This window comes from Dipodomys merriami, unplaced genomic scaffold, assembly GCF_024711535.1.
Source record: "Dipodomys merriami isolate MVZ:Mamm:240054 unplaced genomic scaffold, mDipMer1.0.p SCAF_45, whole genome shotgun sequence".
Lineage (NCBI taxonomy): Eukaryota > Metazoa > Chordata > Mammalia > Rodentia > Heteromyidae > Dipodomys > Dipodomys merriami.
The window spans coordinates 12,412,432-12,426,992 of record NW_027206013.1 but is presented as its reverse complement, the minus strand read 5'-3'; the positions used below and the strand labels follow the sequence as shown (position 1 = coordinate 12,426,992).

Sequence of the window (14,561 nt, the reverse complement as noted above, 5' to 3'; positions counted from 1 at the left end):
GAGGTCAGATTTGGTCTTCTTCAGACAATGGGAAGGAAATAATGACGTCCAGGCGTGGGCAGCCAGAGCTGCTGAGTGAGACATTCTGCCCTCTGTGGGTGTATTCTCGCCGTGAACATCTTCCCGGGAAGAGGAGGCCATGATGTTGTCAGGATCCTCCACAGCTCAAGGTTGAGGGACAAAATATGAACTAAATTGATCCAGTATAAAATAAGACTACTCCCCCCCCGCAAGGTTATTGGAAGGGTTAGGTGAATTAACATACATAAAGGGCTCCATACAGGACCTGGCACAGAGCAGAAGGTCCTGTGAATATTAGTTGGTAATATGTGCTATGAAATGGGCCCAGCACTGTTCTGCTCAGAGAAGGGATGCGACTGAGCTGCAGCAGCCCCTCCACCCTGACTCGTCCACTTGGCTCTTACATACACTGTTGGCTTCGATCCTTCACCACCTGTGGTGTGCTGCCCACATCAAAGATCTGGAAGCCAAAGCTCACCAGGCCCGGGTGTCTGACTGCAGGCCAGCGGTGGAGGGCTCGGGTTTTAGAATCAAACAGCTCTGGACATGAACTGATCACTCGGGTGATTTCCAAATCCTTTCCTGTCTCTGAGACTCAGTTACCCGGTCTGTTGAAGAGCAAAATAAAACAGGAAAACTCTTTTCCCGGAAGGGATGCTGTGTGGAATCTGTTCGTGTTGTGAAACACTCAAGACAGTATTTAGCACACCCTCGGCTCTGAACAAATGTCATAATGCATCTGTGCATTTATATTCATAACACACTTATGTGGACATGTGTGAGTGCATATCTCTATCTCTATGTGAGCTTTGCAGGATGAGCAGGAGTTGTTTTTTTTTTCTTTTCTTTTCAGGTGAGAAAAGGGGAATCAACAGCAGGAGAGGAAGGTCGGGGCCCTCAGAACCCAGGAGAAACTCCTGAACTTGGAGTTAGGGGTTCCTAACAGTCAAGAGGCTGAGGCCCAGCCCTGCCTGAGACCCCGCCCCCCCACCAGCCCCAGCCAATGAGGAAGTCCTCTGCAGCGTCCCCGTTGCCAGGCAACTGGGCAGGGCCCTTGGCTGTTGGGGCCCAGAGGTGGTGCTGCACCCTGGGGCCTGACTTCCTCAGGAGCCTGGAGAGAGAATGGGGATTTTGTCAGGAGAGTTTTCTTTATTTTATCTGTCAGTTCAAATTCTATTTTGCTGCTAAGAGAGAAATATCCGCACCCCCCCAAAAAAAAAGGGGGGGGTAAAGCTTTAAAAAAAAGTTTATACCTTCTTAAAAGGTGTATGAGCGGTAACTGGCAGGCGTGTGTGACTCGGCCTGAGCCGGCTGTGGGGACAACTCAGATGACCGGCCATCCCAGTGCTCCTCAGACACACACTCCTCTGAAGGCTGTGTACTCCGGACGTGAGAGACAGGGAGTCATTCCCGAGACCCTTCCCACCACCAACTGCTGAGCTGGAAGATTCTGGAGGTGGGGGAAAAAATCCCTGAAAGTTGGAAGAATTTCCAGGATGACCAAGGTACCAGCCGCCAAGAAGACCCAGAGTCCCCCCAGCGCGGGAGCCATGTGGCCTTTCTACGCCCAGGAACAGCAACCGACACAGGTAAGTCAGGCCATCTTTCCCTCCCCCCCACCCCCCTGCCCGCCCCTCTCTGTAGCTGCAGCCATGTTCTCAAGGACAAGTGGAATGGGAATTAGCCTCCAGACGCACAAGGGAGAGGGGGGGAGAGAGACGCGTCGTGATGTAGTTGAATTATCCAGACACGAACCTGTGTGGCTGGTTTTCCGCAGCAGTGAGCTGGGGCGTCTGTTAGCCGGCACTGGCTAGGGACGGGGGAGAGACCAGCAGGGGCACCGCAGAGCACCAGCCAAGAATTGAGATGAGCTGACGCTTTGCTGTCACAGAACTTATTTGCAGAGACACACCGGGCTCCAGCGCCGTGCAGGGCCTCTGCAGAGTGTCAGGCTTTGGGGTTCAACACACTCGCTGTTTGATGTTAGACAAGTCGTTTAGCGTCTCTGCGTTTTTTCTTGTGTATGTGCCGGTACTGGGGCTTGAACTCAGGGCCTTGCTCTGTTCACTTGGCTTTTCTTTTTTTTTTTTTCTTTTTTTTTTGCCCAAGGCTGGTGCTCTACCGTGTGAGCCACAACCCCACTTCTGGCTTTCTGCTGATGAATCAGAAATAAGAGTCTTACAGACTTTTCTGCCCAGGCTTGTTACAAGCTAAGATGCTCAGATGTCATCCTCTTGAGTAGGTAGCTAGGGTTACAGGTGAGAGCCGCCAGCCTTTGCTTGCCCCTGTCGGCGAGAATGAGAACGGCAATCCAAGGAGGTAGGAAGAGTGTAGGGATTCGGTGAGGGTGGAGATGGAAATTGTCTGCCATGTTGCTCCCACTGGATACTGTGTCTGTAGGGTGTGATATTTTGCTGTTGTTTGGGATGATAAAGACGGGCATGACTAGATCCCCAGGTGCGTGAGCATGTCCGGGCAGGCCAGGACTGTGAGGATGCTTTGATCTAGGTCCTCCAGGTGTCTTCACTGCCCCGGGCTGGCCAAGGTAGGCAGAGAGGCAAGGCCAGCCCACTGTGGCCCACCACAGGGACGCACCTGGCGGCTTGCAGGCCCCAGGAAGGGTGCTGAGCAGAGTCAGTGCATGCGGGTGGGGGCTTTGAACCCCACAGTGTTAGATAAACGTGTCTGTGCACCCCCTCATTGCTCTGTAGCCCTCTGAGCTCACTCTGCAAGATGCAGCCTCCTACCTCTCCTGTCCATCCGTGAATGCGACACAGAGACCGCTGGACTCCAGCAGCCCCTCTGGGTTAAACAGGAGGAGAAGGGCTGAGACTGGGGTGGAAGTACCAGAAGGGGCTGTGGGTTTCGGAGCGGAGGCAGCGCACACAGGGCCAGGGTTGGCCCAGGGCCGGCCCCAGGCCCCGAGCCTGGGGGCCGCGGCAGCCCACGTGTCTCTTCTTCTGCATTGTGATCTGTACAATGCGTGGACCGAGACCTCCCCCTCTCCCCAGAGGAGGCCTGCTGTGAGCGTCGGTGACTTTATGCGTGCTGAAGCTTCTAGAACCATTTCAAACACCACGGAAGTACTCCCTCGATTTTCGTTTTATTGCAGTTTCGTTCATTTAGCAACCATTTATTGAATCCCTGTAATGTGTTACGCATTTGATTTTTATGTTTAAAAAAAATGAGACTTGTTTTGAAGAATGTTACCTATATAGAAGAATGTGTTTGGGCTGCGGGGTAAAAGGGATGAGACAGATACTAATACTGATGACGATATTGGTGATGATGATGATGGTGCAAGGTGATTAGTAATGAAGTATTGGGGCATGGTGGGAACAGGGATAAGGGGCAACTACTTCAGGCTGGTGGTGTGTGTGTGTGTGTGTGTGTGTGTGTGTGTGTGTGTGTGTGTGTGTGTGTGTTGGGAGGAAACAAACCACATATCTAAGTAAGCAAATGAGACAGTTTCCTGCAGACAGAGAAGAAGGGCGTGGAGGGAGAGCGTAAGGGCAGAGCAACCCTTCCTTTGGGGAGGGCAGTGGAGTGGACTCTGGGGCTAAGGGGTGGGAACAAAGCACCCAAAGGATACTGGGTAAATAAGGACCAGGGGACACTGGGTAAATGAGGACCAGGAGATCCTGGGTAAATAAGGACCAGGGGATACTGGGTAAATGGGGACCAGGGGACACTGGGTAAATAAGGACCAGGGGATACTGGGTAAATGGGGACCAGGGGATACTGGGTAAATAAGGACCAGGGGATACTGGGTAAATGGGGACCAGGGGACACTGGGTAATTGAGGACCACACACACGCAACACAATCCTTCCGCCTCCATCTACCTCCTAGGACGTATCGTCGAACCCAGTGTGTCCCTGGCCATCGGCCAGAGTCACATGTCTCTGAACTTGAACTTTTAGAGCCGCCAGAAGGCACGGCTTAACCTTGTTGGGGTCAGCTAGCAAGTGGCGAAGTGCTCAAGGCAGTGTAGAGAGCTGTGACAGAGACAACAGCTAGGACTAGAATCGTCACCACGTGCCTTAGGTTGAGCCAAACCTTCACTAAATGTGTGAGATGTTCCAGAACTTTCCACAGTGCTCTGCTACCTCTTCATAAGGAAGATGGCCACACCATGACTCAGAGCGCGCGGCTCTTTTTTCCCAAGCACCCAGCCAGCAAGGAGCAGAGCTGGGCTTTGAACTTCACTCTTTCAAACCCGCTCCAAGAAAACCAAAGTTCAGCCTCATTGTATCTCACAATGGGCATGGGTTCAAGAGCTCTTCCCTCACGATTACAGAAGTGGCTGCCACAGCTCCAGACATCACACCCGTGATCCAGCAGGGAGAGGAAAAACAAAACTACAGAACAATAGTCATCTGCATTGAAAACCAAAGAACCTGGCCAGCTAGTTCCCTCTTCCATCTCATTTTCCAGAGCAAGGTTGCCATTCTTGGCTAGCAGCAAGAATGACAGGGCAGTGACTGCTGATGTGACTGTGGAGCGCAGGGCAGAGAGAAGGTGGTGGCACTAGAGATGAGCGTGGGGTTGGCTAAGCCACAGGGACCGGTGCCCACATTGTCACAGAAAGCCAAACACCAGAGGACCCCCAAGTCACACAGTGGCAGAGACTAATCTCAGAAAAGGCATCTCCCCCCCCCAAAAAAAAGGAGAAACACATCTTTCATCCCAACCCTATGCATTGGCTTAGGAAGCTCAAGGGTATCTGTCCACAGTGGTGCCTGGGAAGCCATCAGAAAGCTACGAAGAAGACCGGCACTGGTGGCTCACGCCTGTCATCCTCGCTACTCAGGAGGCTGAGATCTGAGGATCGAGTTCAAAGCCAGCCCGGGCAGGAAAGTCCAAGAGACTCTTATCTCCAATTAACCACTCAGAAAACCAGAAGTGGCACTGTGGCTCAAGCAGTAGAGCACTCACCTTGAGCTGAAGAGCACAAGGACAGCGCCCAAGCCCAGAGTTCAAGCCCCATGACCGACAAAAAAGAAAAAAAGAAAAAACTACGAGGGCCAAGAGAAGAGCAGAACTGCACAGTTGGCGTGTCCATTCATTCATTCATTCATTCATTCATCCATCCATCCACTCATTCATTCATCCATTCATTCATCCATCCATCCATCCATTCATTCTGTCTTGTAATCAATCATTCAGTCAGTCTTATTAAGTATTAGACTTACAAAACTTCAAGTCTGTACCAAGTGCTAATTCCAAGACACAGAGTGATGGACGCCAATCTAAGCACTGGGCATGACACCAGGAGAGACTGAGGAAGCCGAACATCGCCGCCTTCATTTCCTGTCTCCCCGCTCCTGTTCCACCCTCTTAAAACTGAGTCATTGGGGGATGGGTTGTGCTGGTGAATCCGCTCGTGGACATTCTGGTGAGACAGGTCTTTGCAGGGCCACGAGGGGAGCCACGCCCTGACTCCTTTTCCTCATCCACCCAGGCCTCCACCAACTCGGCTGCTAAACTCCAGCTCTGCGCGGATCGGTAATGGGTCCTTCAGCAGGAAGTAGCACTTACACAGAACCTGACAGGAGCCAATTAAACTTTCCTCGGACTGAGTAAAAATAGGTATTTTTTTTTCTTCTCCCCCCAGGGAATCTTTCTGACAGCTAAATTCAAGACCATCATCGCCGGTGATAGGACACCTCCTATTACGCAAGAGTGGCGATTCTCCCTCTAAATTCCTGCTTGCCCACTCTGTGGAGAAACATTTCTTAAGCGGATCAACAGCAATGTCACGTATTTTTGCTTAAACTGGAATTTATGCAGCCGGTGGTTTTCACTTAATCGATGGTGTGTGATGAGCAGCGAGCAGGACCGGGGGTCGGTGGGCTGGGATTTCTGGGCCTTACAAAGTTGTGGGGTGGGGAGGATTATACATTTGGGGTGAGTTCTGGGAGGGGCTCGGGGTGGTGGGCACTTTTGCGGGGGGGACAGCAGTTCGGTGGTCGGAAGGACTGCTTTGGTTTTATTGAACACCTACTACATGACAGAGGGTTTGGAGGCTCCCACCGGAATCAATCCTGGGGTCCTCTCCTAGGGTACCCACAGTCGGATCAGAGGCGATATTCATAAATAACTGTGAATCGAGACGGCAGATAACAAGTACCGGAAAGAAAGGGAAACAATCCCCCCTCACCCTTACCCCCCTGAGGAGTTTGGCTCCAGAACCCCCCTTCCCCACAGATACAAATCCCCTGGGTGTCCGAGTCCCGTTGTAGAAAAGTGTGTTTGCACAGAGCTCACCTGCATCCTCCCGCGTCCTTGAAATCATCTCTAGATTGCTTTCAACACTCATGGCCAGGTGAGGGCTATTTAGACAGTTGTTAGGGCCGGTCGCTTAGGGAATCGTTGCAAGGAAGAGAGTCTGTGCGTGCTCAGTAAGAAGATGACTTTTTTTACCCCAAATATCTATTTCTTTTGGATCTGTGATTGGTTAAATCCACGGGTGATGGAGTTGAGTTTGGAGAAAGAGTCACGTTCTGTCGCGGGAGGAGCTGTGTGGTGAATGAAGGCCTCGGATCTGAATCTCAAATGCTGGCTGGGTGTAGACGCGGAGTGGAACGGGACACTGCATAAGGGGTGTGGGGAAGCTAGGACTTACTTCCTGACCTGGAGAGGTGGTGGGTCGGCGGGGTGGAGGGGGTCACCATCCTCCCAGGCACAGATCCATTCTCAGCACCCATCTCCCACAGCTCTCCCCGAGACAGCTCCAACAGGCCAGTCTTTCCATTCCCTCTCTGCATAGACAGAGCGACAGTGTTTCGATCAAATGAAGGCTGTAGCTGCCTGGATCTCATGTGCTAACGGCTTCCCAAGACTTGAGTCTTGGCAGGGCAGAGTCTTTCCCACTGTTGACATTTTGGACCTGAGGGGCATCCTAGGGCACTGACCACCATCCCCAGACAGCACCAACCCGACAGCACGGTCCTCTGGGTGTGACAGCCAGACATGTCCCAGCAGCACAGCACGTGTCCCGAGGGGCAAGTCACCTTTGCCGAAGGACCACACACAGAGGCCCGCAAAAGCTGTGAACATCTCCCTCCAGCTGTACTCTGAGCAGACGACGAAACCTTCCCTAATTTAAACCAGCCACGAGGCCATGTTCTCAGTCAACCACCTGTGCCTCTTGGCCCGCTCCCTCTCCAGAACCCTGGAGGTCCAGCCGGGAGGCCTAGGATGCGCTACGTGGCCCCGCCTTCTTCCCCAAGGCCACGCCCCTCTCTCATCCATGAGTCCCTCCCTAATGGGAGTTCTCAAGATGTCCTCCCCTCCTCCCAGCACACCGGCTTCTTGTGGCATTAACTGTCATTTTCCCAGGGAAGCCTTTCCTTCCAAACCAGGGCCCAGCCATCCTTTGTACCACAAAGCTCCTCCTTCAAAACGCTGTCTTCCTTGGCAAACTAGAAACTGTTCAAGGGCACGGGGCAGGGCACAGGGCAGGGCACAGGGCAGGGCATGGGGCATATACCAGCTCTGTCCATGGCTGCAGCCCAGCCCTCGGCCCATACTGTAGATGAGCAGTTAAGGCCTGGCTGAGCACATTGGTCCCTGGGGGCTTAGCTGTCTCACAGACCATCATTAATTAACACAAAAGCCAAGCCACCTCTGCTTGAGACAGAAAGAGGAGCCTGTGGTCTCGGTGGAATACAAAAAGTTCAGGGTCATGTCTCAAGACCTTCCAAGAAAGACCCAATCCTGCCTTCTCTGGTCAGATGCTCCCAGAGTCCTGGATGAGGGGGTCAGGAAGCAAAAGAGCTGGCTCCTAGCTCTCCCTGCCTGTCTGTCTGTGTCTGTCTGTCTCTCTCCCTGTGTGACTTCACACACACATCATCACCTCTCTGCTCTCTTCATCTCTTCATCTTCCTCTGCCCAGAACCTAATGTGGAAAATTCTTGAGAGCAAAATGCCAGCTACCACGTGTTGATCATCTCTTGTTGGCAACGTGCTTTGTCTATGTTATTCAAATAAACTCCTCGATCCTGAGGTGCCAGTGTGATCCTGAACCCCGACTTGCAGAGCATGAACTGAGCCTCAGAGAAGGGGACCCTCCTGCCCGGAGACACCAGGCAAGCAAGCGATTGGGATGGCATTTGAATTCAGGACCCCGAAGCCCCAGAGAGCCTATGCTACCAAGACGACCCTTCCAGGCTGGGCAGCTGGACACAGGAGCCACGGGTCTCTCTGAACAGGGCATCTCGAGGAGCAATTTTTAAAGTGTCAAGAAGTCTCTAGCGGAAAACGGAAAAGGGACAATTTTAGCTGTAGGCGAAAGTAGGCCAGAATGTGACTGCCCGTGACCTCAGACAAGGACATGTGAATTTTCTTGAATTTCTGCTTAAAATATGGAGTCATGTTTCTGGCAGATAAATGGAGGGAGGGAGGAGGAAAAGAAAGGGAACAAAACTATTATGTGGTTCAGACTTCTCTTTCTAAATCATGCCATTTTGATGAAGATTTATAAACCGTTCCTAATTAAGCTCACATACCTGGAAAAGAGTATTTTGATCTAGGGTCAGTACACTACCAAGTCCTGCTAGGAAGAAAAAAAAATGGAGAGGAAGATAGGCCCAGCTAATGAGGGCTGGGGTTCTGGGATGTTGATCATTGTAAACAGCTTAATTGGGTTGAAGAATTTGGGTAAATATTGAGTTAAATGAGTTTGCTCTGAATCTAAGCTGTGACCCACCAAATATTTGTGTGTGTGTATATCTATATATGGTCTATCTATCTATCTATCTATCTATCTATCTATCTATCTATCTATCTATCTATCTATCCATCCATCCATCCATCCATCCATCTATCTATCTATCTATCTATCTATCTATCTATCTATCCATCCTGCTTTGTAATTGCTTTTTCTGGTTTGGTCTTACCACTAGGCTTGGACCCCCTTGAAGAAGGTGGCCACCCCCTTTTTGATTACATCCCAGAGCCCAGTCTGGGAGGTGGATTGGGAGACAGGGCGACAGGCTCACTGGTCTTTAATCTCTGTTGTCAGGACCAAGGACAGCTCTGCGTGCCAAGTAGGGCATCTTATCCCTTGAGCAGCTTTAAATTCTGCTTCAACAAGGACACAATTGTGTATGTTGCTATCTGCCCCACCCCCAAGACTCATGGCATCGGGGTCCCCTAAGCCTGTGGGTAGCACCCCAGAATTCCCCAGCACATGCTAGCTGCTTCATAAACACTGTCCTGTGATTTGGGGGAGACCACTCTCCACGCCTCAGTTTCCCTCTCCCTCCACCCTTGCGAAGCTGTTAGGAGCACTGATGACCTAAGGCTAAGAAAAGCCTCGGGGGCATAGTAGGTGCTCAATACGTATTGTCTCTTCATGTTTTTACTTGGGGATCAAAGCCAGCGCCCCTTCAATATCAAACATTAAAATGTTTAAAATACTATTTCCAGAGATGACGGGATTCAGGCTGATTGTTCTGTTCACATTCAGGGAAAGGAATCAGAAGGGTACCATGACTAAAATCTTCCACCTCCAAGAGCCCTTGAAGAAACTAGCCAAAAAGTAATTAGCACATGACTGTCACCTATGTTGTGATTGCTTATTAGCTAATCCTTCCCTCTTCTAATCAAACCGCTTCGCTGATATTTTTAGACCTTTTAAACACAGGCTTCTCAAGACTCAGGAAGGTGGAACGGTAGCAAGAAATGTGAGAGAGCCAGAAATGTGTGAGTCCAGCGACCTCCCGGGCGGATGGAAACAGGAGTGGGAGGCGCCTCTGCCTGGCTGAGGAGCGTGGGGGGGGGCCGGGGCCGCCCGCTGCCTCCTCAGTCCCACCTGGCCTCCTTCCCTGCTCCCAAACCACCACCAGCCTTCCCAGCCCCCCTTGCTTTGGCCCCAGTGGCTCCTGTAAGATCCCAATTTTTAGACCTTCCTTGTACAACTCTCCTGTCAGAGCCAATGGACTTAGCACCCAGACCTCGGGAGGAGATCATTCTAACTCTGGGATTCTAGCGTCCTAATTCTGATGCAACCTGCCTTTCTCTGTGACCTGAGATCCTTTGTCTCCTCTCTCTGATGCTGGGTCTCTCAGCTGACATTGAGTCTAGTGAAGATTTAAGATAGTATTCAGGAAGACCAGGTCTATTGCAGGAGGAGGGGCTATAATCCCAGCTCCCCAGGAGTCAGGCAGGGCCAGCCCAGACAAAAGTTAGTGTGACTCTGTCTCAAAAAAATAAAACACAAAAGGGACAGGGCAGGGTAGGTAGCAGAGCACTTGCATAGATATGCAAGGAACTTGGCACCGTCCCCCTCCCTCCCCCAAAAATGACTGGATTATCCATAATGGAGATATGTATGACCTTTGGTCAGCACCTTTGGGTGCTGTTTTACATACATCCCAGACAGACCTCCCCCCACAGCGCCCACATTGGCAGAAGATGGCACGGCATTGGAAAAACGATGCGTCATTCTCTAGGGGAGTCCTGGGGATGGCACATGGGGCTAGGAAGTGGCAGGAAACAGAGTCACAATGATCTGGTGGCTGATCTGGGTCACAAGGAAAACTCCACACATTCAAGCATTGTGCCGAATGCCTCCCCAGGGGCAGCCTGACTTTCCCACCGGGCGGGAGCATGGGTGAAAGGAAAAGGCATCCCCGCCCTGGGAAGCTGACTGTGTCCTGGGGCTGTCCACTGAGCACCCGAGCACCCGTCCTGTTCCCCAAGGCCAAAGCCGCCATCCTTCATCTACAGCCCCCCGAAGCTGACAGGTGACTCACAAGCCAGCCTGTGTCCCCAAGCCCCTCCCCCAGGAAGTGTCCTTTCCTAAGACACCAGACATCACGTCGGCCACCTGCTCAGGTCACGTGATTGGACTCGAGCCTGTCTCCTAGCTCTGGTTAGATTTCTTTCCACAGAGGAAGCTCTTCCCTGCAGACAGCGGTGGATCTGGTGCTGCTGCTGCTTCCTCCTGGGTGGTAGCCATTCCCACAGTCTCTCTAAGTCATCAAATGCTGCGGTCACGGGGCAGACACTAAAAGAACCTGTTCAAAATGTCGAGCAACAAAGAGTCCTCCCCTGGGTGACAGCTTGGAGCCATCCTGTAAACTGGTCACCCTCTAATTGGCCTGTGAGAAAGCTAGACCCCACCCCGCATTGTTTTATATCCTCTTGGAGAAAAATGCCCTCTCCTGGTTCTCAAAGGTCTTTAATTGCTAAGTTTGAACATGGGGCGCGGGGTACTGAAGAAAGGGGTCAGAGGCTCCTAAGCAGCCAGCCTGAGTCAAGGGAAATCAAAACGTGGGACTCCCACAAAGCCATTTTTATTTCACCAAGAGATTGAAAGCTGTGCACTGAATCTGTGTGTTCGTCTCTCTGTCTCTCCTCCTTCCCTTCTCCCCTCTCCCTCCCTTCCTCTCTCCCTTCCCGTAACACCCAACAGTATCCATGCATTATACCTCTTCCTGTGCTTCTGTCGGCTTCTTTAATTACTACAACACTTGCATCTGTGTAAAAGCAGAAAAGAAAAATGCTACCCGGCCTGCCCACTTAGATACAGAGGGACCCCAGCCTTTGCGACCCATGGTGCTCTCCCTAGGATTCATTAATGTCCTCCCGTCTGCCCTGGGTCATAATGGGCGTCTGTGTGGAACTGTGTGCTTTGGGTAAATAGATCATTAGCGAAGATTGATAGCAGAGTGATCCAGATGATACTGGCGAGCAGAGGCAGAAGATCACAGGGGCGTTTCCAGCAGTCATGACAGGCCCGCCATGCAGCCGCTTCGGGGAAAGAGTATGTGTCGGGATTTTTCAGCATAAATGATGGCTGTTTTCTGAAGATTCGCCTTTCTGCTTTACAGAGAGAAGGAAGGCTTTCTTCCAGGCTCTGGCACAGAGCCCAGGGCTTCCCGAAAGTGGATGGTGGTGGGAAGGGAGAAGGGTAGAGCTGATGAAGGACTTCATATGAAGTTACCTCTCATTCATGGAACCCAGGCAATGCTCTGACAGATTGCTTCTCCATTTTAAAGTCTAGCTCTCAACAAAGCGGAGGACCGGCTCAAGATGGGGAAGGGGAGCAGGTGCCACAACCAGGTTCAAGACCAAAGGGAAAAAAACCCTAAAAAAAAACCAACGCCCAGCGTGACCAAGGGCTCTTGTGCATTCCCTCTCAGGGTCAGGATGCACTCTGACCTCGGCTTCGTGCTCAAGTCGAGGCAAAATTCAGGCCAGCAGAGAAATTTCTGTGTGTCTGGTTAAGGAAACAGAACAATGCAAGCCAACAGACTCCGCCAGTTCTGAGAAGCTCTGGTGTGGGCACCCTCTGCCGAGAACTAGAGTCCTAGGGAGAACCTGAAGGGCATCCAAGCCTCCGTCCAGCGTGGGGAGGGCGCGGCAGTCGCTGCGCACCCTGCAGTGTCTCTGGCATCGCAGGAGCCCTGGCTCTGCTGTCTCCTGGCTGTACAGCCCAAGGAAAACCATCTCTCATCCCAAGCCTCAGTTTCCTGATCTGCAAACTGGGGATAAAGATAATCTCTACTTTTAGAAGCCTTGTAGCTTGGGTAACCCCAAGGTGTACTGGACACTCCGACAGAGAACTATATAGAGTACCTATATATAATCTGAATCCATAGATAGATAGATAGATGATAGGGAGATAGAGAGATAGATGACAGAGAAATAGATAATGTCATTCTACTTTTAAGTGTTGGCCCCATATTCTTTTAAGTACTAACCTTACATATATATAAGGTATATATATAAATATATATTATATATGTATTTATGCACAAGCAGAATTTTGACAGGGCCAAACCAATTGGGATCCAGTCCATCAACATCAATGTTAGTATGAAGAAGCAGGACGCAAGCAGGAATCTGCCATCAAGAGAGAAACCCAATCATAAGGCTCACGTGCATACATTGTGGACTGTTTAGTGTGTGGCCACTAAAATGAATGAAGTACTGAGCTGTGTGAGAGGCAGACATGGGAAGATGATAACAATTCCAGGCCAGCCTTGGTCAAAAGGAAGTTAGTAGACCCCCACTACCTCAACAAGCCGGGGGAGGAGGTACGCGCCCGAAACCCTCGCTAGGTAGAAGCCTCGCTGCTTGGGTCTGGCCCTGGGTATAAATGCAAGATCTCACCTTTCAAAAAAATAATAAAAGCTAGCATGTGCCTATAAATCTAGAAGTCAACACTCCAGGTGACATTCAGTTTAAAACAAAACTGGTCCGGGCTACCATATACCTATCAGAATCGTGGTTCAAATCCCATGTTCATTTAAATGCCTACTACACATCGGTATCTGTGTCTCTGTCCCTCTATACAGACTTACAACACATGTCTTCCCTTAATTAAGAACTGGATGTTGATCCTGGAAAGTATGAAAAGGGACCTTTTTTTCTTTTTTTATGATTATTTGAGATGCAAATTCCATGCAGTGAGATATTTAAATCCCAAGTCAGCACCGTTGGATTGTATGTATCTATCTGCCCATGTAAATGCCACCTTGAGGAGAAGAAAGACCCCAACCACCCCAGAGGAGTCCCTGAACTCCATGCCCCATCAAGACTGCCCCGCCCTGGACTTCACACTGCGCTGCTTTCTTTCCTCTTCAATCTGTGGTGCTCCCTGGTGGACTTGGTGTAGTGAAGCCGCGCTCTTGTGTCTGGCTTGTCTCTCCGCCCACTGTTAAATCTCAGGACTCCCTCCAAGGTGTCGGCTGAGTCGCTGCCAGTCCTGCCCACATCCCATTGCGTGAATACACGACAGTCTGTGTATGGAGTGTGTCAAAGATGGGCATGCGGAATGTGCCCGACTGCATGATTTCCAGAAGAGCTGCCTAGACAGCCTCATACAAATTTTCCTAGGAAGCCGATTGTCTTAACTTAGGAGTAGTCTGGTCCTAGAAGAGGAGGTTGCTTAGTTTTACCCAAAACTACCAGAGTTCTATGGTGGGAGAGTGCTTCAGTAGTTCTGTGCTCCCATGAATATTTCATCTGTACTCATTCTAACCGTTCTGGTGAGTACACCAGCGTACAGTGTGTGTGTGAGTGTGTGGTGTGTGTAAAGCCCTTTTCTTTGTTGCCATTCTGAAGAACATTTGTGACTGGACCCAGATGGCAGGGTTTTGAGTGTGTGTGCATGTGTGTCTTAGTGTTGTTTGATGGTTTTCATGATTTCAAGCACCTCCCCCCCAGGAAAGTCTTTCCTTCGCTCCGGCAGCTCTCCAGTGTCCTTGAAGACATCGCCTTAGTAATTTATTGTTTTTCTTGTGGTTGCCATGAAAACAAAAGTTTTCTAGTCTGTTTCCCACTGAGAACGAGGACCTTTACTTCCCTCCGTCCTTTCTCTTTTAATTGCTTTTGCCTTCTTTGTTTTCTTCTCCTTTTTTTTCTCTTGGCGTTGCGTCAGATACCTCATTTTTGTTGTCAGTACTGATGATTTGAACGCAGGGCCTTGCACTGGCAGGCAGGCGCTCTGTCCCTTGTGTCACTCCTCCAGCCAAGGTCAGGCTGCCCTTCCAGCCCAGGCCAAGCTGACCCGGGTCAGACTGG

At 50.8% G+C, this 14,561-nt stretch overlaps 1 protein-coding gene across 3 annotated transcripts in view; it reads left to right on the top strand.

Annotated features, from left to right (window-relative positions):
* The first annotated feature begins 1,075 nt into the window (after positions 1-1,075).
* The window catches only part of LOC138808525 (coiled-coil domain-containing protein 60-like), a 113,783-nt gene continuing 100,297 nt past the window's right edge, over positions 1,076-14,561 (top strand). For all 3 annotated transcript variants that reach the window (XM_069994813.1, XM_069994812.1, XM_069994811.1), the window contains exon 1: positions 1,076-1,610. In XM_069994813.1, coding sequence (XP_069850914.1) covers positions 1,518-1,610 — 93 coding nt within the window. In that variant the 5' untranslated portion in view covers positions 1,076-1,517. The remainder of the gene's footprint in view (positions 1,611-14,561) is intronic.